Genomic DNA, 26839 nt, shown 5'->3' with positions numbered 1-26839 from the left:
AGAAATTATGTAAACATTTATAATATATTTGGCATTATATCTGTAATTCTATATTTATCAAAAAAGAACTTATGAAATCGCCAAAAAATATCAAAAATAAGACTCTTATTTTTATATATAGTATATTTTCTACAATTTTAAAACTTTTTAGAATATTTTTTCTATATAATTTCAAAATGTTACTTAGGTATTTTTAAATTTTAATATATTAACTTGGTTACAATGAAATATATGTCATATTATTAATTTAATTATAAATATTTATTAAATGCGTTAAAAAAAAGCTACAATATTGTCAAGACTTAAATATAGGCCAACTTGGGTTTAGATCAAATTGGGAAAAATCATATAATTCTAGTAATGTAGACACAAGGGAATCGTTCATCTATATGTCGAAATTACAGTATTGTGTAATTTTTTACAATATAGCTTTAAGTTAGTTTTTAATACTGTAATTTTTATTGTGAAATGGTATGCGGTAAATATAAGTTTTTATTTTTCTAAAAAAATATAATTAATGTAAAATAAGTAGTATTGTAAGGCACATAATATAATAATTATGTTATAAAAATATTTTAAATTTACGTCTTAAATAGATATTGCCATTATTTATTACTGAAAGAATATTAATAGAATTTATTTAAAAGATAAAAAAAACAGATAAATAACAATCATAAAACTACAAATTGTGAAGTAGTTAGACTTAAATTTCAAAGAGTTTTATTTTTGTGAATAATTGTTGTGATTTGGAACTAAAAAATATATTCTTCTTTAATTAGGATTGATACCATGAATTATTGCACTTTTTTTTATAAAAGTTGTTTAAAAAATAAAAATAAAAATAAATAAATACTATCATAAAAATTCCAATTATGTCATTCCTAGTCTAAAATCTAGAAAAGTTTTATTTTTGCGAAAAAATTTGTATACCACAAAATCAGAAATAATTTTAGTTATTTTGACAAAGATTTCAGATTTTGACACAATTTATTAATACAAGTTATTTAAAAGATATTTTAAAGAGTAAAAATAACAACAAAGAAATTTCACTCACAAAACTACATAATATGCGATATCTAGCTTTAAATTCTATAAACACCTAGCACTAAGTTTTCTGAGAAAGTGTAACTGCTATTAACCATAATATTTAGTCATTAAAATACATTAATTACACTTACTACTTAATTAGTAGTAAGTGTAATGCATTACTACTTTTAGTATTTAATTAACTTAGAAAAAATACATTTTTTCTAAATTAATTAAGTACTAAATTTAATTTAAGTAGTAAAATTAATTTAAGTACTAAATTTTTACTTTTATTATCATATCTATTACCAAGTTTTAAAAAAGGTATTTCAAAAAGTAAAAATTAAAATAAAGAAATGATCATCATAAAATTTCAAATTATGATATATTTAAAGTTAAATCGTATATCCTTTCATTCTTCTAAGAAAATGTATATAATTTATGATTATTGTTTGTTCCCAGTAATTAATATGTAGATAAAAAAATCGTGGGTATTTGGGAAGGCTCGAAAAGAAACAAATATATTATTTGCCACGTCTCGCGACTTTGTTGTCGCTTCTTCAAGCACTACAATATATGGAGTACCGTAGTTTGGGGCGAAATTGAAAACCGGTGGCAAGATTGATAATTACATAGTTTAGTAACATTTTTAAGTTTAGCGCCAAATTTATGCAACTAGAAGCAGTGGTGTGCATCAGTCTTGTTTAGTAAAGCTTTGATGACAAGACGTATGCAGTCGGGTGTGCTATTTTTTATCTATTTTTTTGCAAAAAAAACGCGGTTAAAATTAATTAACTAAAATTAAAATTTTCGGACTATCGCAAACTTTAGCTGGTAAGTAAAATACAATGATAATTTTCCTTATTTGGCCTTTATATACATGTTAGTTTATGTCTTCTGAGCCGCCATGTTGGGGCGCTCGGCAAAAAGTTTAATAAGTTCGCGGAATTTCAAATTTTTAAGGCCGGAGTCAAATTGATTACATACATGGGGTCGATTGATGACGAAATTATAGAAGAAATAGAAGAAGAGACGGAATATTTTTCAGTAAAAAAAAATTTAAAAGAAGGAGCGTTTTTGCTGGTTAAGGTCTTAGGGGGCAATCGATAAAAAAACAGTGTATAGAAGCTGACCGATGAAGAAGTGGAAGTGATGGGTATGAAATCCATTGGTGCTGCGAAAAATAAATCGTGGAAGGTGATCAATTTGATATTGATAACTCTGACATTCTAGCAGTGCTTCCAAACCCTAAAATTAGAGATATCGACGGTGAAGCTATATACATATTTCAAAAAGACATCGATGTTAAAGAAATTTAGTTTGTAAAAATTTAATGTTTGGTTTTATTCTAGAAAATAAGTTTTTTTTTATTTATTTTATCGAGTTAAGTCATGACCTTTAAGCAGAAGTTTTATCTCAGCCAATGATTTATTGCAAGGTTTGCATTTTTTATTTTGTATTAAAAAAACACTTCTCTTTGTCGTTTAATAAACATGTTCAACATTAAAAACTAGATATTTTTTTGAATGTACCTACAGCCACCAACAAAATTAAATTTATAGCCTGTAAAATATCTATTTTACGCTGGCTTTAACCTGAACACATAATAATAAAAAATAAAAATATGTTTTTAGGTTAGAAACTTAATTTTGTGGGCGATTGCACAAAAAGTTTGGTAGTGATCAATTTCACCCTTATGATCAATTTGACCCCGAGATCTTTGAAAATGAATAATTTTTAAACTAACAAAAATATTTAGGTCAGGGTGAAATTGATCATTTCATATGGCTTCTTCGGTACGTAGATGCAATATGAAAGAGGTGATCAAATTCGCCCCAAATCCAGTGTGAATTTGATCAGCTCCATTTTATTTTTTTCTGAGAATATTTAAAATAATTTTAAAATTCTAGTACTCAGAATCGCTATAGAATATTCTTATAAAGTCATCTATATTTTTTTAAAAATAAAATATCTTATATTCAAAGTTATACAGGCCAAATAAAAAAATAAATAATCAATTTCACCCCAAACTACACAGCTGAACTTGTTTCCTTTTGAGCCTTCCCAAATACATTCGATTTTTTTCTCTATAAACTTATATACTATTAAATATAAATTATAGTTATATATTTTACCTAAAAAATAAATTTACTTAAAAGACGCACTAAGATTTTAATCTTTCAATTTATTTTAAACTGTAGATTTGGACACGATTTATTAATAGAACAAGTTATTACCTTAAAGAGAAAAAATAACAAAAAAACACGATAACAAAACAACAAAATATGAGATTTCTATTCTGAATTTTTTTATGGTTGCCAAGCCAACTACAACCGTAATTTTTAGTTATGTTTTGCTTAAAAATACATTTTTTTTAATTTAAGTACTAAAATTTAAAACTTTCAATTCATTTTAAACCCTAAATTTTGGCATCATCCATTATTGCAACAAGTTTTTAAAAAGTTATTACAAAAATTAAAAATAAAGAAACGTGTATCCGAAAACTATAAATTATGACACATTTCAACAACAAAACAAAAATTACTCACCAGCCGTGCTGACATGCGACACCGCCAAACTTTCGAAAGTAAACACGACGCAAAGAAAGGCGCCAAAACCGCGCAGCGACGCCATCTGTTACTGTGAGAACGAGCGGCAGCGTGCCGCATGGTCGACTGAGGCCGGTTCGCCGAGCGTCGCGACGCTTGAAACGGACTTGTGACGCGCGCCGTCGCCTTGGGTTTGTGTGCGACGCGTGCGGGCATAAATAATTAGGAAAGTGTTTTAAGAAAGGTTAAAAGAAGGATTAAGTAGTAATGAAGGAACTGGCAGGAAATGGGTTATATGTACAGGGTTGTTCACCACATACGACACGGAGTATTGTAGCTAAACGATTAGATTTTTACAAATTGTAAGTTTTGGGTTCGTTGAAGGACTATTAGAGCTACAATTTAAAAATATTTTTACAAGATACAGAGTGTCCCAAATAAGTAAAAAATATCATAGTTGTATTTTTTTAAATAGAACACCCTGTATATTATTCTATTTTTCGATTCTACGATTGAAATAAAGGTAAATTTGAGTAAGGTTTATCACACTTAAACCTTACCGTTTTTGAAATATTTTCAATTTTAAGAAATTGCAGTAAAAATTTTAATGCTTCATTTCTCCAAGGCTATTAAAGTTTTTAATACTAAATATTTACTGAAGATTATTTATTGATCAGATATTGCGTTGCAATAATAAAAATTTTACTACCTTATACAGAGTGTCCAAAAATTTATATTAAATAATTACTAGCTTTAAACGGCAATAACGTGTTTAAGTTAAATGGAACACCCTGTATATTTTACGTGAATCATATGCACAATTTAATTGTCTATCAAATTTTATTATACCATTTTTTACCTATCTCTGCAACTTTTCGTAGAAAATGCATTTTCTTATAATTTAGACCTCATTTATCACTATACCTATGGAATATTGACATTTCAGACTTTTTTTAAGCAACATATTTGCAGAAAATGTACAAGTGGTAAATATTACAAGCCTATTGGTATACCAAAAAAACTATTTAAATCTTTATAAAAGAGTATACGAATTAAATATACCACCATTATTTCCGACAAAAATTAGTTAATTACATACTTTTAAATTGTTTTAATTAATAAAGTATTCTAAATAAATGTAGATTTGGCTCAGAAATCAATATAATAATAAATTATGAAAATAAACGTCTCTGTTTTTAGAAATCAGCATTCGTCAAAAAATGAAATAAAATTTATAAGGCGTTACTTTTTACCACACTGTCTAATACACACACAAAATTCAGTTTTTTGTATTTGGAGCAATTATTATTAATCAACATAAACAGTCAATTAATGTATTCTGAATACTGGGATCACATTAATTGGTCCTTTTTAACAAAAATATTTAAACCGGTTTTTAAATTTTTTTTATGAAATAAGCGAGCTATATCGACAATATTAGTATCTGTACTCTTGGAAAATTTGTTACATCTTTAAAAATAATCGAAAATATCAATATTCCATGGGTATAGTGATAAATGAGGTCTAAATTATAAGAAAATGCATTTTCTACGAAAACTTGAAGAGATAGGTAAAAAATTGTATAATACAATTTGATAGACAATTACATTGTGCATCTGATTCACGCAAAATATATAGGGTGTTCCATTTAAATTAAACACGCTATTGCTGTTTAAAAGCTAGTAATTATTTAATATACATTTTGGACACTCTGTATAAGGTAGTAAATTTTTTATTATTGCAACACAATATCTGGTCAATAAATAATCTTCAGTAAATATTTAGTATTAAAAACTTTGATACCCTTGGAGAAATGAAGCCTTAAAATTTTTACTGCAATTTCATAAAATTGAAAATATTTCAAAAACGGTAAGGTTTAAGTATGATGAACCTTAATCAAATTTACCTTTATTTTAATCGTAGAATCTAAAAATGAAATAATGTACAGGGAGTTCCATTTAAAAAAATACAACTATAATATTTTTTACTTAGTTGGAACACTCTGTATCTTGTAAAAATATTTTTAAATTGTAGCTCTAATAATCCTTCAACGAACCCAAAACTTACAATTTGTAAAAATCTAATCGTTTAGCTACAATACTCCGTGTCGTATGTGGTGAATAACCCTGTATAAATGATACTATTAGGTTTTCTTGTACCTTTTTATTAGCCCAATCACTTAAGTTGTAATTTAACAAAAGAATAAAAAGTCAAAAATTTTGACGCTATTTGATGATTAAGTATACAGGGTGTTCCAAAAAACATAATTTTATTAATTTGGCTTAATCCAAGTTTAATATACTCTGTTTTACGACTCAGGTAAGATTTCGGCAGATGATAATAGAAAAAAAGGAGAAGACGTCCATACCAATAACGTTATTTCACTAAAAAAATTTCTAATATTTTCTAAGTTAAATATAAATGGTTTATTTATTTACTGAGTGTATCTCAAAAGTGGCTCACCCGTATAACTTTTTTATTTTTTTTTGGATAAAAACTAGATTTGATATTACTATATGACACATATTAGGAGTGATTGACGTAGTCAATTGTTTTTAGTCACTTTCTGTTTCACCGGAAAAACTACAACTTTTGATTTTTAAATGGCACCCTCGGTATCTTTTTACTTTATTCGATAGAAAATGATACTCTAAATAGAATGAAGTATGATCTGTCAACTTTTGACTTTTTCGCATATAATTTATTGGAAATTGTAATACAGGGTGGCCCATCGAAAACGTTCTGTTTGTGAGGGGGACAACTTTTGCACCAAAAATTATAGCAAAATCTTTAACCCCCTAAGCGGGGGGTGTCGTCCCCCAATTTTTTTTAAAAGGGAAGGGGGGTCAAGTGGCACCACAATGAAAAGGGCTCTATATTATTCTCTATACTTTCCCGCTTCGTTTTTGAAAATCGGTCGAGTCATTGAGAAAATATGAAGGATTGAAATTTGAAAAGTTTATTTAAACATTTATCCGAGTAAATGATAAGGATAAATTCCTTCGACCAATTTTCTCTTTTTTCTTATTATTTCTAGATGTTTACGCATTTTTTCACTTGCCATAAGGTTGAACGATCAGGTGCGGTAGTTGCTAGATAGCTGTTCTTTGACTTGTGCGTTGAAGTTCTACTCAATATCGTTAAACTTTTTAACAATTATTATGGTGTACTCACTTGCAGAAAAAGTGGAAATAATCCAACTTTATTTTACAAATAATGGATATTCAATGAACGCCATCCTGATAAACACCTTTATGGCAAAATTGTTCAAGAGTTAGCAGCAAAATTTCGTAAAACTGGTTCCGTTATGAATAAAAAGAGGCACAGGGAAAATCCTGTAGTAAATGAAGCTATGGAGGTATTCGTGTTGGGTCAAGTTGCCATAGATAGTACGCTGAGTACAAGAAAATTAGCCAATGAGACCGGCGTGAATCGTTTCAAGCGTCCAAAGGATATTAAAAAACACAAGTTCAACTCGTACAAAATTCAGTTGGTACACTTGTACCATCAGTACTTAGTCAGCGAAGACGTTTTAAAATAAAGCAAAATAAAGTTTATTTTTAAAATAAAGTACAATTATTTCCACTTTTTCTGCAAGTTGAGGAGAACTTCAACGCAAAAGTCACTGAACAGCTATCCGCACCTGATCGTCCAACCTTGTGGCAGGTGAAAAAATGCGTAAACATCTAGAAATAATAAGAATAAACAGCAAATTGGTCGAAGGAATTTATCCTTATTATTTACTTTGATAAATGTTTAAATTAACTTTTCAAATTTCAATCCTTCATATTTTTTCAATGACTCGCGGGAAACTATAGAGAATAGAAATCCCTTCTCACTGCGGTACCATTTGACCCCCGTTCCCGTTTGAAAAAAATTGGGGGATGATTGAGATTTTGCAATCATTTTTGGGGCAAAAGTTGTCCCCCTCAGAAACAAAATTGACGTGTTTTTGGATTTTTTGAAAAAAAAAAACCCTGGCCGTTATGCCTTGGTGAACGTTTTCGATGGACCACCCTGTATGCAGTTCCTAACAAAAATTTGACTCAAAATACCAAGTGTGTGGTACCAAATTATTCTTCTTATCTTTTGTTCATTATTTATAGTGATTATAGTAATTTTGTTAAATTATACGAATATTCTCGTTGATTATTGGGTTGAAATAAATATGACAATGTTCTCCAATAAAAATGCGAGTTGCTTAACTCTAATAATTCTAATTCTGAGCTAGCAAATGAGCTTGATGCTTTACCTAGACCGTTATTCAGATCAATGAAAATATGCATGAAAATTTACTTTCGAGCACACAGCCAGAGGATATTGGTACACATTAGGTACAGGATGGCTCAAATTCGACGCTCATCATTGGGATTTCGGAAACCGTAAGAGATACAGGATCGGTTAAATGGAGGCAATGTTGCGCAATTTGATGCTCAATAAAATGCCGTATTGCATTTTGAAAAATTCCGAATACTTCCGAATATATTCGAAAAACAAAACGGAATTTTTAATTTTGTTTTCTATTGTTTCTTGGCTTTATTTGTTAAGATAACTAAAAATTAAAAACACATTTTCATGACCACTTTTTGTGCTCTATAACTCTGTGTGATTAAATATTAACTCTGACGTTTTGGCTTCTGGCGACCATCATAAACTTAATTTTTTTAAAGACGGACTTTTTTTTTATTTAATTAAATCCTTTCATCACTCTTAAAACACTATATATAGTCACTTTGACATTGGCCGACGTTTCATACAGAAAATTCCATCACCAAAATATTTTATGCAAAAAAAAAATAAAAATGTATACGGCATTTTATTGAGCATCAAATTGCCACCCTGTACAGTATAAAGTTTATTATAATGATTTTCTTAGCTTTAAATGAAATGTTTTTGATGTTTGCGCAATGGTGCGATCCTCACCACTTTTTTTTTGGGTAGGTCTTCTGTCAAGGCCTCGGCGTGTCACGGCCTTGAATTTTTACTCCCATCGCGCGTAAAGAAGTTTTACTTCAATAAACTACTTTGAAAATAAAATGACACACCTATCACTATCAAGGATTTTGTCGTTGGACAGGCTATAGCAACCTTTAAATACTTTTAATGTCATTAACTGACAAAAGTGTTAAATATATACTCACTGATTCCCCATTAAAAAATATGAAATAAGTTCTTATAAACATTGGTGCGGAAATGCGTACTTTTAAAATTACATAATGCTAAAATTTTGAAAATATCAAAGGTAAATGAATCACCTAGTTTCGGCTTGAGGTTGTTACCTTGACACGTATGGAAATTAGAATATCAACTAAAAATCTTCTGAATATTAGAACCAGCAAATGTGTATCTAACTATAATAGTAACTGTACACAATTGTGAAAAAAAATAATATTATCTTTAAGATTGTTAATAATATTTTGCAGATAAATTTCCACCTGTGTACATAGTCTTTCTTCACAATTTCTCTGTTTTAATCCAACAAGACAACCAAAACTATCCTTTAAGCCCCGTCTACGTACCGCCCGGCGTTCACCGTCACCGATTCGCAATGCTATTCGCCAGCGCCACCTATCTAGGCGACGACGGAAACTGCTGCCAACAGGGCGATAAGCTAAATAAGCCCACTCGATATAGCGCGCATAATGGCAGCCGGCGAGAACAAAAGACTGTAGTCGCGGCCTGATAATCCTATACCGATTCTGTTCTGCTGGCAGCGTAGTAAGTGCCGTTGAACTGGAACGAATCAGCAACGACGTTTTTCGTCATGGAAACTATTGTGCTAAATTTCTATTGAAGTGGTGCGGATCGTAGTGTACCGAATTATGTTTGAAAGGTCGATAATATCAATTGGATTTGGGTGAAATGCAACTGAACTGTGCAGAGATGTGTATTTTTGTAACAAATGCAACAAATAAATACAGAATATTTTTCTATGACACGAAAGCTAGAGTTTCTGTTCAAACTAATCATAAAAATACAGTAAATATTTATATCAATGAAAATACTTGACCGGTCACAGAGATGATGCCAACATCATATTATAGAATAACACAAACTAACGTAAAATATAAATAAAATACAGGGTGTTTCAAAAAACATGTGTAATCTATCGTGGGGAAATTCCTTGCTTAAAAATAAGATTTATTTTTTATATGAACATAGGTTCGATTCTGCTTTGTTTCGTAGCTACAGATTTATTATAATTTTCTTTTAAGTACTTTTAGTGATTCGAAATTTTCACTTATAATATCACAAGAGCTTAAATTATTTTCGGAAATTTTTTTGAGGGCACGAATATTTTGAAAATTATCCCGAGTCGAAGACGAGGAATAATTTTCCTAAAATATTCGTGCCCGAAAGAAAATTTCCAGGAATAATTTAAGCTTGCGTGGTATTCGGTAAGAAAATTTCACACCTAAATTTGAAAAAAAAAATATTAATCCAACATGGCATTTTAAAATAATTTCAATTTGTTAAGTTGGCCAAGGTATTGATGTTTTTGACATATTATGTGTTTTGTCATTTTTGTTTGCGATTCTGTCATTAAGCTATTACTAGTTTTAAAACGTCTGTACGTAGAGTAAGAAGTGTATAGCGAAATGTCGCGATTTGGAAAAGTAAACCAACAAGTCATTAAAGAAGAAATTGAAAATATAAAACCAGATAACACCCGAAAATCAAAATCAAGTGTATATCCATCATATTTCGTTAAATAGAAAAATACCAGCTTTAGTTAAATAAAGGCGGCAGAACTATATTTTTTAGAACATGGCAATTTCGAAGAAATTCATATGTAGGTATATCTAACATATTTCCTTAAATAAAAAATATTACCAACCTTAGTTACATCAAATGCTAAAACTCAAATGGGTAATATTTCAATATATAGACATTGTAGTTCATTCACATTATGATTGTAGATCTTATGTTTATCTTTTCAACTGTCAAAAAATTTCCACTAAAGTTTCGTGGCGCCTCGAAAAAATTTCCGGAAATTTTTTCAGTTGCCATGGTAACTAGTCAACATTAAAGCATGTTATTGGTTGAAAAGTAGAGGTGTGAAATTTTCAGGGTAAAAGTTACTGTAAGTGCTATATATTTTAATGGTAAAAAAGTGTCGATCAAGGACGTGCATATGGGTTATCAATGATATATTTAAAAAAAGAGCGTGTGCGCATCTGACTTTTTTTCTTTTGATTTCAAAGTTGGGTAGGCCGTTTACTGCAAATTAAAAGATATATCTCGATATTTTGTCGAATTCGGCCTTCTTGATGAGATAAACGCAATTTTATCAATCACAATTATTAATAAAATTAATAAATTCTATATTTTACCTAATTTGTTATTAAATATTATTACTATTAGTTATTATTATTATTATTGGTTACTATTACTATTAGTCCAGCCTACAGCAATTTGAAATACAAAAATAGTGGTATTTAGATAATTAACATCCTGTAATTCTAAAACTCCATTTAACATCCTGTAATTCTAAAACTATGCATTTCCATACCGATGTTTATAGGAACTTTTTTCATATTTTATGATGAGGAATGAAGTACTCATTGATACTTATTTAAAACTGTAGCAAGTTAATGATATTAATTTTTTTAAAGGTTGTTATTAGACTTGAATAAAGGAAAAAAAAATAATAAAATTGCGTTAATCTCATCAAGGAGACCGAAATCGACAAAATATTAAGAAACAACTTTTAATCGAAATTAAACTGCTTCACCATAGAAAAAAGTCATTGGCGTACGTGCGTTTTTTAGAAAAATATTCCAGAGATAATCCAAATTCAAAAAAATCGCACTGAATCAGCGCGATTTTTACTTGTATTGAGTGAGAGTAGCTCATTAACTTTATTTATAATTTACGTTAGTTTGTAAGTTCGATTTTGTTATTCTATAACTATATGTATGGATTTACAATTTATAAATATGACTCGAATTTGAATCGAAATTATTAATACCTGTCGTCATTTTATCATCATTTTTTCAAAGAAAAATTCATCATTAATTTAAAAAAAAATTAAGTTTCTAAATTTATCATTTCAGTCAGATATATATATTTTTTGTCAATAATGACATGTTTTGACTATTTCATTTTTTTATTTTTCTATTTTTATTTTTTTCTACTCTATTTTTTGATTTTTACCAAGAGATACTTTTTACGTAAAAAATCACGGAATTGTATATTTTTTTACCCATTAGTTTTATACAGGTGCGGACAAAAAGTGATTACTCTTAAAATAAGTTAAAATGCATGTGGGTGGCGCCCCCTACAAATAGGAATCATATTTACATCAAAATCGAATTTCTCATGCCAAAAAACTCACAGAAACAAATTTTCATCTAAATATTGATGTTACTTCAGAAATTATTTGGAAAATATTGAAATAAAAATGAAACTCCTACACCCTGTATATCGAAACTAAGAATTTCAGGACATACATTTGAACGAGCTTTGTACTTATTTTTATCTGCAGAATATGCTGCCAAGTTTCCGGAATACAGTTCGAACCACCCTGTATATTTTTATTTACACGACACTCGTAATATATATAATTTCGATACAATAATATAACCATAATTGTTACATCGAAATCAATTCTATACGCTTAGCGATAAATATATATTAAATAAACCGAGCTATATATCTATCTAATAGGAAAATTTAAATTGAAATTGGAGAGATATCAATCAAATTACGCAGCCATTCGTCTATTCATTCGTCAGATAATGTTCATTGTATCGAACGTTACAGCGCTGTGCGAGAATGTGTGTGTTTTTCAATCCATTGTCATTACTGAATAATAATTTAAATTAATATGTGTTTTTGTGCGGCTAATTATTCAGGCATGATGGGAATACTTAGTAAACAATGATGAAAATTGATTATAATGGTATTATAACCTGTTAATATATACAGGGTGATTCATGAAAGTTGGTCATGCTTTCGGAGAATGAGGGGGGACGTCGAAATATTAATTTCGATATAGCACACTATGGGTCGGAAAAGTCTCTTACGCAAGATACAGGGTGTTAAAGTTTTTAAAAAATTAAAGATATTCTATAATAGATTTTTTAACAGTTGAAAGTATCGGTATAAAATGTTATTATAGAAGCCTACCTAACAGAGACACTTTAAATGTAAAAAGAAGAGGTTTTAGTTTCAACCAGTGGCGTAGATGTGATATGCTTCGGGAAATTTAAAAAAAAAATAAGAAAACGCTGCTGATAAAAATAAAAATTTCGGAGTTTTTTATTTACTCGGTTTATTTCTAAGAAAAAATGTCTCTTGCAACTTTCTCCTATCTAACACCACTTTGTCACAATTTAAAAATAAATGTTTTTTAATGAGAACCTTAAATATGCGTGTTATAATTAACAACAAAAAAAATTCTAGTTTAAATTTAAAATTTTTTAAAAATTTATTTAAGGAGCTAATTGTAAAAGTACTAAAGTTACCCAAGGTGTGTAACTCTAACCTTGGCCTATTTAAATTCACATGTAAGTGATGAAAGGAGCTGACGATGCACACATGTGTTTCTACCCTGTAGTTATAATAATTCGCTGTATTTAAGATTCTCATTAAAAAAATGTACTTATTTTTAAATTGTGACATGATTGTGTTAGATAGGAGAAAGTTGCAAGAGACATTTTTTTATCAGCGGCGTACTATTTTTTGAAAAAATTACCCGATGCGTATTACATTTACGCCACTGGTTAAAACTAAAACCTCTTCTTTTTACATTTAAAGTGTTTCTGTTAGGTAGACTCCTATAATAACAGACATTTTATAACAGTACCTTCAACTGTTAAGAAACTATTATAAAATATCTTTAATTTTTCAAAAACTTTAAATCCTTGTATCTTGCGTAAGAGGCATTTCTCACCCATAGTACCCTATATCAAAATTAATATTTCGACATCCCCTATCATTCCCCGAAAGCGTGACCGACTTACAGGAATCACCTAGTATATTATAGTAATAATTGTGTCTTCTTTTACCTTATTTCTTAAGTCGTGTTTTTTTATTCGCCACTAGAAGAAAACTATACAAATTAAAAAAGTTGCATTACTGCATTGCATCCAAATAGAAAGTTTTCAGTGTTTTTTTACTAGTAAAACAAATTTGCTTAACTGATAAATATCATCATTTTCAGCTTATTCAACTACACACACCGGAAAAGTCTAGGGATATTACAATTTTATCCAGCCATCGTCAGTAATTTTAATATTTGCATTTCTGATATAATAAAATTAAAATAAACAAATAGTTTACATGGCGTATTGGAGATAAAAATGCGAAATTTGCCGAATTTTTTAAGTTTACCTTGATTTTTATTGAACTCAAAAAAATACACACATTTTTTTTTATTCTAAACTGTGAATTAAAAAAAAAGATAAACCCATTTTTACTTAATAAAGGGTATGGCTTCCTCTACTGTTCATTACAGCCCTACATCGTCTCTCCATGCTCCTGATCAGGTTGTCGATCTCTTCTTGAGGTACAGCCTGCCACGCTGCATTCGCGGCCCGAACCAGATCCCCACGAGTTTCACGAGGCATACCCATTCTCAAAAATTTTCTTTGGACCGCGTCCCATACGTGCTCGATGGGGTTGAGATCAGGAGATTGTGCCGGCCAGGGTAAGATGTTTAATTGATGAGCATTGATAAACTCACTTACCACTCTGGCTGTATGAGGCCGTGCATTGTCATGCATGAGAATGAAGTTTCTCCCAAAATCATTGGCATATGGTAACACGACAGGCTCAAGAATTAAATCACGATATGTGATTCCTGTTAGAAACTTTTCAAGAAAAACGAGATCGGTTTTTCGGCCTAACTAGACTCCTCCCCAGACCATAACTGTTCCACCTTGATAAGGGTGCACTTCCTGAACATGATCCAACCGAATAAGATTTCCCGGTTCTCTCCATACCCTAAGCCTTCTCGAATCCGGATGAATTCCAAAGCGTGACTCATCCGTGAAGAGAACATTGGTCCATTGTTCATTCGACCACTAAACATGATCTTGAGCCCACAAATATCGTATCTCTCGATCTCCTCTCGTTAAGGGTTGAGCTCTCCAGGGGCGTCTGCTTCTTAAGTTGACCTCTCTTAATCTATTGCGAACAGTGTCAGGACTAACGGTTACATTATGTGTTTCCTGGAGAATTAAACTAAGCTCTGGTGCTGTAAGAGTCGGTCGGCGTCGAGCATTTAATTGTAAAAAATGATCTTGCTGAGGGGTAGTAATGCGATGTCGCCCTGTGTGCCCTTCAGCAATATCACTACTTTCACCGTAGCGTGCACTTAATCGCGATATTACACTTTGCGTTGTATTTAATGCTCTAGCTACGTCGATTTCGCGCATTTCAGCTTCGAGCATACCCACGGCCCTTAGCATTTCGTCTCTGTTAAGATGTCTACGCTCCATAATGTCGTTTAATACTAAACAGAGTTATTTGAATGAATTCTGGCCAGTTATCATAAAAACATAGCCAGTACAGGTTAAATTCGAACAAATAATGCTAGGTGATTTTTATACATTTGTCAAAAAATGCACAAACACTTCCGCAAATATCCCAAATTTAGAAATAACTAGTGTGACTACTTCGTTTCAATCGAAGTAGAAAGAATCGGCCTACAAATATGTGGTTGTTTATTCAAAACATTTATTTTTAACTTTAATAAAATGATATCCCTAGATTTTTCCGGTGTGTGTATTTCCAATTATAGTATAGCCTCCCTATATAGAGATACTATATTTAGATACTCTTTTTCCTATTGTTGGATATGCGGGCCCAAGCTTATCCCTGCTAATTTCCTAATATTATGGACCCATCTCAGGTTTGGTCTCCTTCAAGGTCTCCTAGTTCCTCGTGGGTCCGTCCTTCTTGTCAGGTGTCCTGCCCTTTGTCATTTGATTCTGTGGATGACATCTATTACCTGAGCCTTTTGTCGTATCCACTCTATTCTTTTACTGTCTTTCTTGGTTATTCCCAACATATTCGTCCTATTGAACGTTGTGCGACCTGCAGTCTCCTTATGATGTCCATTTTAAGTGTCCAGGTTTCGCATGCATAGGTCACGATAGGTAGTACACATTGATCGAATGTTTTCTTCTTTAGGTAAAGTAGCGTTCTAGATTTAAATATGATTGAGTTTCTTCCATAAGTACTCCATGCTAACTTAATTCTTCTGTTGATTTCTGGTAGTAGAGATCCCGAGGTGTGTTATTACCCAAGTAGCATCTATCTGACTTCGAACTAAATATGACCTGAGGCGACGTCAGACTCGGTGCAAATTTAGGTCGGGTGCTGGTGATACGACTGGTGACGTCGCTTTCCTATTAAAAGCGACGTCGTTGGATCCGAGTCGGTAAATCCAACGATCTGTCGACGTACAAAATAACAACGTACCATTTTTATTAATTGCCCAACGTCTCCGTCGTTCCCACGTTGGCTTGCACGACGTACATATACTTGAACTAGCCCGACGTCTACCCGTTTACCGAATAGGATACGTCTCACTGATAATCTCTAAAGTAACGTCCAATTATATTTTGTTGTATTTTATGTTCATATTTATAACCTAATTTACGTATCGCTATTTATGTCCGTAAATACAACCCATTAAGTAGCATTTGCGGCCTAATGAACATCATGAACATAACTTATAAAAAGTTTTTGTAAACAAACTTAATTTTTTTTATTTTGCCTAAAAATACACTAAAAAGGCATTTAGACATTCATCTACATTTTACAGAAAGAGGTCGAGGCTTTTGCAAAATAATAATAATCGTAGTGATGTTTTTCCTCCACCCACGAATGCAGAGGAGACTTCACATCAGCCAGAACAGGTAGGTATACAATACTTATGTTTGTGGTATTAAGAAAGTATTCTCCTCGTTCAAGTAGTGGTAAAAACTTAATGGGTAATAATCCGGAAGAGATGCTGCATTACACTGGTGGCATCTTAATTTCTTTTTTTAGCTTAGGAAACTAGCAGACCCCATCCTCCTTCCACATGTGAGGTACTGGTTCCAATTCTTTTAAATTTTGTATATATACTATCTTAAAAAATTGACTGCCAATTTTTTTAAGGAGAAAACAAAAACTAAAATATAATTGCACAAATCCACAAATCACTGATACATAAAGTGAGGTTACACCTACGAAACCGTTGAACCGTCAACCGTCAAACATATTTTAACAACAAACAATTGACCTATCATAGACCAATAACAGACAAGGTCGGGAATCGTTTACCAGGAATACGAAAAATTATATGCTCCGTGGCCGACGACGGATGCTCCTACGTATGCCGGCCGATTGCAAATTTTACGTGGCGTACGTTAGAATTATATACGTCATAATACGACTGCCGGTCGTCCGGTTTAATGACTTCGGTCGTGTGAGACGACTAATGTTGGAGACACACTATTAATTATAATTCAAAAATTTCGAGAAATGTAATTTTGGCCTTTGATTATCTTCCGATAAAAAATAAAAATTGTGGTTCGAAATCAAAAGTTGATTGTTTTATAAGCTAAATATTAGGGTTTCTCTATGGATACAACCGCAACCACCGTAATAACAAGGCCAGACAGCTGTGACGTAAAAATCTCGTGACGTCACCAACTGGAGGCGCAACTTTATTTAGCAGCGTTGAGAATTACCCGATTAAAGTTCAAATTGTGGATCTTTTTTCACTCACCAGATAGATTTCAAAGTTTTAAACTGTCTTTTTCCGGGTTTTTAAAAATATTATAGTATATAAAAATAGTTTTAATAGAATACGGAAAAAATTAGTAGTGGGAACTATCGAATGAATACTATCGAAACATTCGATAGTTGCAATTCATTCGAATAATTCGATAGCTAGTAAGAAAACATTCGTTGAAAACTATTCGAATAAAAATTATCGAATAGATGCGTCATCTGCCTTGAAATATTGTATTCTAGTAATTCGGCACCAAAAACCATTCATTTATAAAATTCATTCATTTATGAAATTCATTTATTCGTCAGGATCGATTATAATAAAATATTAACTGGATTTTAGTTAGTTAGACGTAGGTTTCTTTCCGAGAAACCCGACAGCGGTCGGTGGCAATGCTATGAAAGAAGCGTCATATAAAGATAAGTACACATTATTTTTTTTTATTGAGGTGCTAGTATTTACACAAAAATTCATTATGAAGGGCGCTGTTGCCATATATTGCTATTAGTTGATATTAGCAAAGAATATTACTGTTTGGCTTTAGTTAGTTAGGGATAGTATGTCTATATATTTTGCATTTTTTTTATTAATATTATGTTGTTACACTGCAATAATACTTGTTATTTTGGGTGTAGGAAAATGATTTTGAATGTTTTTAAGCGAAGACTGGTTTAATAAAAAATAATAACAGTAATGATTTGTTATACCTATTAACAACAAAATTTAAAATAATTTAATATAATTTTTTTACGTAGTAGCAAAATATAAACAACAAATTAGATGTCAAAATTATTTATATTAGATCCTATTTAAAAATAATATAGTCTTTAAATTTTTTGGCAATGTTGGTTTATTAAATAATAATAATTACAGAACTAATTTGTTATATTAACAACAAACTTTAAAATCATGAAATATAAACATTTATTAATTTTCTAAGCATGCAGTGTAATGGAAGGAAAATATAAATAAAAAATTAGAAATCAAAATTATTTACATTAGGTACTTTATATTACTATTTAAAAATAATATTTACTTTTACTGGCATTTACTTTAAAAAATAAATGAAATATTTCTTCGCAAAAAACAACATGTAAGAGAATTACCATAAACAAAATACCAACATCGTTAACTTTTTTTAAATTGGCACGTGTAAAACTTTCAATTTAATTTTCTCATCCCATAGTTTGAGTTCGATAACATTTACTTAACCACATTACTTAAATATGATTATTAAGTTCAACTAATTCATATTATTAAAACATCTAAAATACAAATATGTATTTTTAAAATTAATTCTAAGTTCATCTCATCTCTCTTAAAAATTGCTTCTTCTCAAAATTTCCCATTAAAAAATAGACCATATACCATATAAAATAAAATAATTGAAAGATCGGGCTACGGAACCTGCTCACGCAGACAATCGTCAATTAAAAAAAACTACTATTTTAGTATTTTAAATATTTTAATAAACGCAAAAATAGCACAGTATTTATAAGGCGAAGTTATAAAAATTTGGAAGAACTAATAATGCACTCACGCACACAAAAATCAAACGAATACTAAATTTCATTTATCAAAAGCATTCGATAGTCGTGGCTTAACGATAACCATTTAGTCGCACGGCGAGGTTGTCACATATGCTTTAGTATACAAATAAATGAATGATTTTATTCGAATAAAACCATTCGATAGTTGAAATCATTCATTCCGTAACCATTCGATAGTCTAATTCATTCGATAGTTCCCATCGCTAGAAAAAATCATACCAGTCAATAAATGTTTATCTCTCACTTTTTATCAATCAAATTTAATAAAGGAATATTTTAAGTTCACAATGGTGTATAATATGCGAAAAAAAACAATAAAAAAATAGATGTTTTTTATAGTATATATTATGCATTTTATCGATATTTTACGCTCCCTAGACCGGGGCGAGATGGTGCCGCGCGGCGGCGCCTGTCGTAGCACGTAGCGGAGTGGTATTGCCGCAGTTGACAGTCATCGATTTATCGGTCGGTGTGCGGACGTGGTAAGTGGTAATTATAATCGATAATAGAAGGGTGAAAAAAGTTATAAATCTCAAAGAGAGGTGTTTAAACTATAAAGTGGTTATAAGTGTGTGCAATTATACAACTTAAAAGGTATAATGCCTTAGGTTTCCAAAAGATGAAATTACTAATATAGTTTTATTTAAATATATAATTTTTAAGAAAGTTTTGCAAAGCCGTGTTTCTAAAAATTCACAATAAAAAACTATTTTTATCAAAAATATCTCTGGATTACATCCGCAATATACTATTTATAATGCTTAAGTTATTGTAAAAATTGTCATAAATTCTTTTAGAAATACACGTCTGAAAAACTACTGTTGTTAAAAAATAATGATAGACTTGGAAAAGGAAATAAAAGAAACTAAGACACACTTACAGCATAAATAAATACAATGACGATGGATAATATGAGATGGGATATCAATCTGATGTTTTTTAAAATTTATGTTTAATTATTATTTATTAAAAATTCCGTGCAATTAAAGTTTATATCCATTATATACGTATAAAGTGTATCAAATGCAATCAAAGTTTAGGCCTCCAGTTGATGACGTCACGAATAAGCTGTTCGGCCTTGTTATTACGGTGGTTACGATACAACTGACTAATGCAAGCTGTTGCTAGGATATTCTATTAATAATTTTAATTGTATTCTTTAAATATTGTGAATGATCGTAAACTAAAAAGTATAAAATATAATTGAAACCACTAATTGCGAGGTTCTGAATGAAGCTTATGATGAATTAATTTGAAAAAAATTGAGATTGAGGAGAGTTATAGGACTTTCATAAATTAAGGGTACCTAGTTATATCTAACAGCATCGATTTCTTTTTCAGAACAAAGTGACAACTGATCGAAACCCTAATTATTTTGTCCGCTCATTCAAACAGGGATTTCCGAGATTTAATTTTTATCATTCCCGCTGGAATCTCCAGACACCCGGATCAAATTTAACTGCTTTTCGATTTTGGGGGGTTCGATTAAAGGGGCTTTTCCTGATTAAAACTTTAATTGAAAAGCGAAACTAGAAATCAAGGCTGCCATGCCGCCAACCGTAATCGATTCCTCCTTTATAACCGGCTTCTATATCCTAATCAGACCACTTCGTTCTCTGGCTTTTTCTGTCATTGGTATTCCGTCTCTGTCGTCTAAACCCCTGTTATCTTTTTGTGATATTTTACTTGGTTAATATTGATATTAATTATGGTTTTAAAATTCTTATTTTTTCTATTATTTTTTCCTAATCTATCTACTTCATTTTTCAGTTATTTCTTTGATATTCTGGCATAGTCATTCAACATCCCCCTTCACAAGTATCCGGGACTTACAGTTTATCGCCGAATCCGAACGGCACTATTTGAGAAAAAAAAATAACAAAATAAACATAATAACATTGCCTCCATTTTTGGCTAAGTTATTCATGAGCAGGTTTGAAGTGGAGGCTAAGAATCAGTTTGAGTATTTTCCAAGAGTATGGTTTAGGTATGTGGATGATATTTTTGCTGTATTTGACACACATTCAGACACCATAGATAATTTTATTTCTAAATTAAATAATCGTTTTCCTTTCATTAAATTTACACATGAATTTGAGAACAACGATAGATTACCATTTCCAGACGTATTAGTTATTAGAAATACTAATAATTGCCTGGAATTTGATATCTATAGAAAAAATACCACTACACGCAGTATATCATAGTATCAAACATAAAATGGCTAGTTTAAATTTCTTAGTTCATAGATTACTTAGTTTTCCACTTTCCAACGAAAGATATGAAATAGAAAGAGATTACATTAGGAATGTAGCTGAGTGTAATGGATATTCTCCTTCACTAGTTGATAAAATAATTAGAAAACGTAGGTATAGGTTAATGATTTCTGAAAATTCAATTTTTCAAGTGGAGAAAGATACGTCAAAATATTTTTCAATACTGTTTGATAGACAGTTATCCCGTGGTCTAAAAGAAATTTTTAAGAATGTCAATTATAAACTTGTGTATAGTGCTAATAATAAATTACAATTATTAGGTAATCCAAAGGATAAAACACCTCTACTGGAAAGGTCGGGTATTTATGAAATTTCTTGTAAAGATTGTAATCAGAAATATGTTGGGCAAACTACTTCAACATATCTGTCTAATTAGTCCAACTTTAACAACTAGTTATCATTATGTGTCAGTTAAGACAAAAAATTTCTCAGAAATTTGCCGCAAATGCAAACTTATCCTACATCAGAAAGAACTGATATGAATCTATTAAATGCAGTGTGTATTCACCAATTAATAGAACACCTAAATGCTCCTTATCTAGTCTGTTTTTTTATGGGGATATGTTAAAGACAGTGTTTACAAAACTCGACCAACTATTGTCGACAACATGAGATAAATTATTGTTGCTGCTTTTCGAGGTAGAACACCACATATGCCTTTTAAAATGAAAAGGTCCTTTTGAAAAGACAATCATTTTATGCAGTTAACAGGAAAGGAAGCATTTTAAGCATTTGATTTCATCTAGCTAATTTTTGTCACATAATTATTGGTTTATAATATTATGTAGTTTTAATTCTGTAATAATTAAAATATGTTTTAAACCTGTATCTTTTTTATTACCGTTAAATATTTTACTCTTCAATCTTTAATTTTTGTTAAATTGACAAAAGGTATATCACACAGTCACCTAGATTTTTTCAAATAATAATGACTTACTGACGTAAAATCATAAAAATTAAAATATCTAAGAAAATTTTTGTCTGAGGGGTAGGCAACCTTAATAATATCTTAAAGATATATAAATTTCCCATTGAACACCAGAAAAATATACTGGTTGTTCCATTTAAAATAAAGGAGAAACTAGCTTTTAAAAGTGACTAATGTACCATATTAATTTTGTCTCACCCTGTATAACTTTTCTGGTCAAATTTGATTTAACATACAATGGTTACTGTAATTAAATATCAGGCTATGTAAGGTATACTAAAATTTAGGTAGCTATTATCGAAATTTAAAATTTACTCTTCATTTTCACAAAACGTGAAATTCGGTAAAATTCTTACATTTTAGGTATATGTTTCTTTAATAAAACTCACCTTTATTTTTTTCCTAGAATCCGAAAATCAGTATATAGAGTATATCCCTATATATTATATAGGGTGTTCCATCAGAAAAAACATAACTTTTATGTGTAATTGTTTTTGGGGACACCCTGTATAATTCTATATATTTTTATAAAATGCTTTCAATTAACCTACATATGCTGCCAAAATTTAATTTCGATAGAAACTACCGTTCTCCTTGGAGCTTCCGCGGCGTATGAGAGGCGCCATCCTGTACATTTAAAGAACATTTTTATCTATTTTTATGTGCAAAACATCTTTGCGAAACTTCCTGAATACAATTCGAACAACCCTTTATAATAAAAACTTCACTTTTTAATATGCCGTTTTCTTATTAAGTTTTATTACTTTTCATGCTGTTTCCTTTAAAAACAACTTGTAAAAATATAAAAGATATCTACTTTTTTCTAAACTACGTATTGAATAAATCCCACAGGTACTCTTTATATAACTCTGTTTGTTTTTCAACTTCCAACTTAATAACGAAAGTTGGTTCTTTTCCCGGAGTTTACACCCACATAATTCACTAAAAATCTTTTTATTGTTCTTGTTGTCTGCCGCATAAATTCTCCAAGTAATTTTACAACGCTTTTATGTGGCCCATAAAAATTAGTACCGATCTTATGGTCTCCCATAAAGAGTGAAATATTAGAGAAAATAAGTGTTTGTTGGTGAAAAATGGTCCAACGTGTCTGTCAGTAATATCTCATGAAAGTGTTTTGTTAGGAGCATCAGTAATAAATAAATAATGAAGCGAAACGAGAACGATAGTTTATATTCAAATGGAATTTTGGAAGCATATCTATGCAAATTTAGAGTATTTTTTAAAATATTTGGAGTTTTACAGGGTGTCCTGATGATCGTCTGTGTTTCTCGTTTATCAGTACATATAAAGATGCACTACTTTCTCCGTTCCTCTAACAGTTTTTGAATCAAAATGTGTCATGTTATTGCTTACGGAATATACACTATCACTGTCTCAACTAGAAGAATTCATTGGTTTCCAATACATCATTTGACGATAACATTAATTGGATTTCAGTGGGAGTGATTTTTTTGGAAATTATACCATGCCACTTTTGAGACGCAGCCAGTATTTCATTTTTATACATTTTTATTATAGTTTAAATAAAGTGTTACATTTGATATAATAATAATTGACCTTATATTTTCTTCTTCCTTCTTATTAAACTAAAGTTTGCCCAAGGCCACCTAGGCACTAAAAAACCATAAAAAATATCACAGTTTCGACTACTACAATCCCTAGTTCAACATTTTTCTTTTTTCAGTGTGTTTTTCCCACTTTTGTTTGACCGCTGGTTGGTGCAAGTCTTGGCAAAGGAAACAGCAACTTGCAATGCTAATTTACTGTCTAAAATAGCGAGAGAAGAAAGATAGCGATTTAACAAATATTACAAATAACTAAATATATGTAGGTATACAGTTTACAGAATAAATACACTTATTATGTATATATTCTGTAAACGTTGCCTAGATCCATGATGATCCATTATGCTAAATTCAACTTACTTTTAAAAACGGAAGAGATGTGACATATCCCACAATTCCAATAAAGCGTTCATTGATTCCTCCGTTCAAAAGATTCTCATTTTCCATTTCAGTCATCAAACCAACACAACAAACCCACCAAAAAGAATAAGTAAAATATTTTTTTCGGAAGGCGTCCTGCCATTACACTGTAGCATTTTTTATTCCCTTTAATAAAATTGAATTTAAAAATCTATTTTTATTTAAATTTCTTAGTATTGGCGCCATCTATTTGCTAGATGCCAAAGATATCAAACTTCATTTATAACAGTTCACTTGTCTTGTTTATTAGCGCCATCTATTCGCTATATGCCAAACTTCCTTAATTGCATTTCCCTTGTCCCGATATTTAATTTTTATTAGCGCATCTATTCGCTAGATGTCAAACTTCATTTATGGCAGTTTGGTTTGGTTTGGTTTTTTTGGAGAAGAAGGTCTTTTTTTCTGGGAATTTGGATCTGAAGAAGACGCGTGTTTCGGCGTCCGACAAATTTTCCAGTGAAAAGCACTGAATCCACTTTTCGATTTCGATTGCATGGGTATCCAATTTGGAGATTTGAAAACCTTGTAAAGTATGCAATCCAGAGTATAGATCGTATTTGTTTGGTTTCTTCTTGGAATGACCACCGTAAGTTTATCCGCCATTTTATATAGCCCTATCTAACTAAATTCTATTTCAGTTATTTCCGTTTGTTATTTCATTTACTTGAGTATTTAATTACTGGTTTGGATCGGCATATGGTTTGAATATATTTATGTATGATTTGTATTGTAAGCTGATTTTCAGACCGTAAGTTGTTTTTTTTATTGAGTATCTGTCCTGAGAACTGTTTTTTATTTATAGAGTAACTACCACATGGTACTAAGTAACTACGACATGGTACTCAGTAACTACCACATGGTACTCAGTAACTACCACATGGTACTCAGTAACTACCACATTGTACTCAGTAACTACCACATGGTACTCAGTAACCACCACATGGTACTCAGTAACTACCACATGACCTTAAGACAGTGTTCCTGACATTACAATCGTTCTTTTGGCTGATATCGAAGACTTCTCCTACAATAGTCATCTGCATCCACTTCTGTTAGTCTGGAGAATACCTAACTACCTATTTACATCATAAGAAACTATATACAGATAAATCTTAAGTTTGATACACAAGGTACGCTTTTATTTTATAATTTTTGAGACAAAAGATTTAATAGCCGGGTAAATTATCACTATTTATCCCACATATTGTAGTCAAAATTATTTTTTATTTAACGTTATAAGTTATAATTTGATTCGTACAGTACACTCTTACTTAGCTATGATAGTTTATATGAAAATTATTAACACGTATTCATTTTAAGGGTTTTTGTACACGATATGTTTCGAAACATCATCGTATTGAGACACATAAATTTCACCTGTTTTTATATTAAGTAGCTTACTTAGTTCAAAGAATACAGTTACTAAATTCGAATCTATTTAAAATAACTTGCGGTTTTATTGGGATCACTGTGACTAATTGATTATACTTGTGTTCGTTTTCAATAAATGTTTAATGTAGGATAGTTATTTCTGACTTTTATTCCTGATAAACATACTAGACCCTTAATGCTGTTGATTACTTTATTTTAGCTATGTTGTGATATTGTATTTTTCTTTTTGGTTTCTTACTTTAACACTCTCATAAACAAAGTAAGTGGCGCCCTTTTCACTGTCTTTGACCATACCTATTTGAATTCTTAACATCAATATTAAAATCTCTGCAGCCTACATATTATCATTTTTTTTATTGTTTAACAACATTAGAAAGTCACTGTGAGTCAGAAGCCTTACCTACGAACCCAGCTTTCCTCTAACCCTGAGCAACGGATTCTTTTTTCATTCTATTTGGGTAACGACCCAAAAGTCGTCACAACACAATACCAGCAAACATGTGATTCTCCCTCTTCATCCAAAAAGGACCACAAGTATAGTATATAGTCGTTCGCCCAACATAGCGTATCATTGAACAAAATTTGCTGCGTTCGGTGCAAACCTGCGTTATATTTTACATGACAGTTAAAACTATATGTCCGATCGTTGTAATGTCAGCAACGCTTTGGTGGAAAAAGAGCATCTCTACTTGCAATGGTAATATTAAAATGTCCCTAGAATTTATGTAATATTAGCGTTAACTATTAGTTACAGTACGTCTAATTAGAGGGATCAGTTTAACATAAATGAATGTTTTTTATTCGCTGGGTATGATTTGTTTTAAATCCAATAATAATATGTTGTCAGTTTTAACAATATGTCTATATTTGTCTGTATCTGTTTTGTTATATACTATGTTTGTATGAACGGGTTTGCTCTCAATAATAAGACTATTGTTGAAAATAATTTATTGTTTTATTCTGTGTAGTTTTCGAGACCCCAATGGTGGGTATCGAATTTGAATTACTCTATATGTTCAAAACTCGACTCCCCATAAAAACACTTTATAGAACATTATCACCACTGAATTATTACCAATTTTATAAGCGTTAGCGCATCGAATGGCCCACCTGCGACTTAATTTAAATAAAATACGAGTCCCAGGCTGTTTAAATCACCGCCGCCAGCCCCGACCAGAAAACACCGTCTGAATTCAATTACGAAAGAAAGAAATATCCCACCCCTATCGCCTATTTAATATACGCAATTCGGAGGTGGTCCGGCAGTGAGACAAAGAAAGAAGAAACTCAGAGTGGGAAACAAGTGAGGAGGATGTCTAAAGGCGGATTGTCATGTGCTTTTCTCATTGAAGCACTGCAAGCTAGAGATGGGTAGGT

At 30.9% G+C, this 26839-nt stretch overlaps 1 protein-coding gene across 1 annotated transcript in view; it reads right to left on the bottom strand.

Annotated features, from left to right (window-relative positions):
• The window catches only part of LOC115877436 (neurotrimin-like), a 211076-nt gene extending 207390 nt beyond the window's left edge, over positions 1–3686 (bottom strand). Inside the window, exon 1 of the mRNA XM_030893590.1 lies at positions 3576–3686. Within this exon, the coding sequence (XP_030749450.1) occupies positions 3576–3660 (85 nt within the window). The 5' untranslated portion in view covers positions 3661–3686. The remainder of the gene's footprint in view (positions 1–3575) is intronic.
• Between the last annotated feature and the right edge of the window lie 23153 nt (positions 3687–26839).

This window comes from Sitophilus oryzae, unplaced genomic scaffold (assembly GCF_002938485.1).
Source record: "Sitophilus oryzae breed Bouriz unplaced genomic scaffold, Soryzae_2.0 scaffold_1492_pilon_pilon, whole genome shotgun sequence".
Taxonomy (NCBI): domain Eukaryota; kingdom Metazoa; phylum Arthropoda; class Insecta; order Coleoptera; family Curculionidae; genus Sitophilus; species Sitophilus oryzae.
Note: the sequence above shows the minus strand (reverse complement) of the source record. Positions and strands in the feature narration are given on the sequence as shown.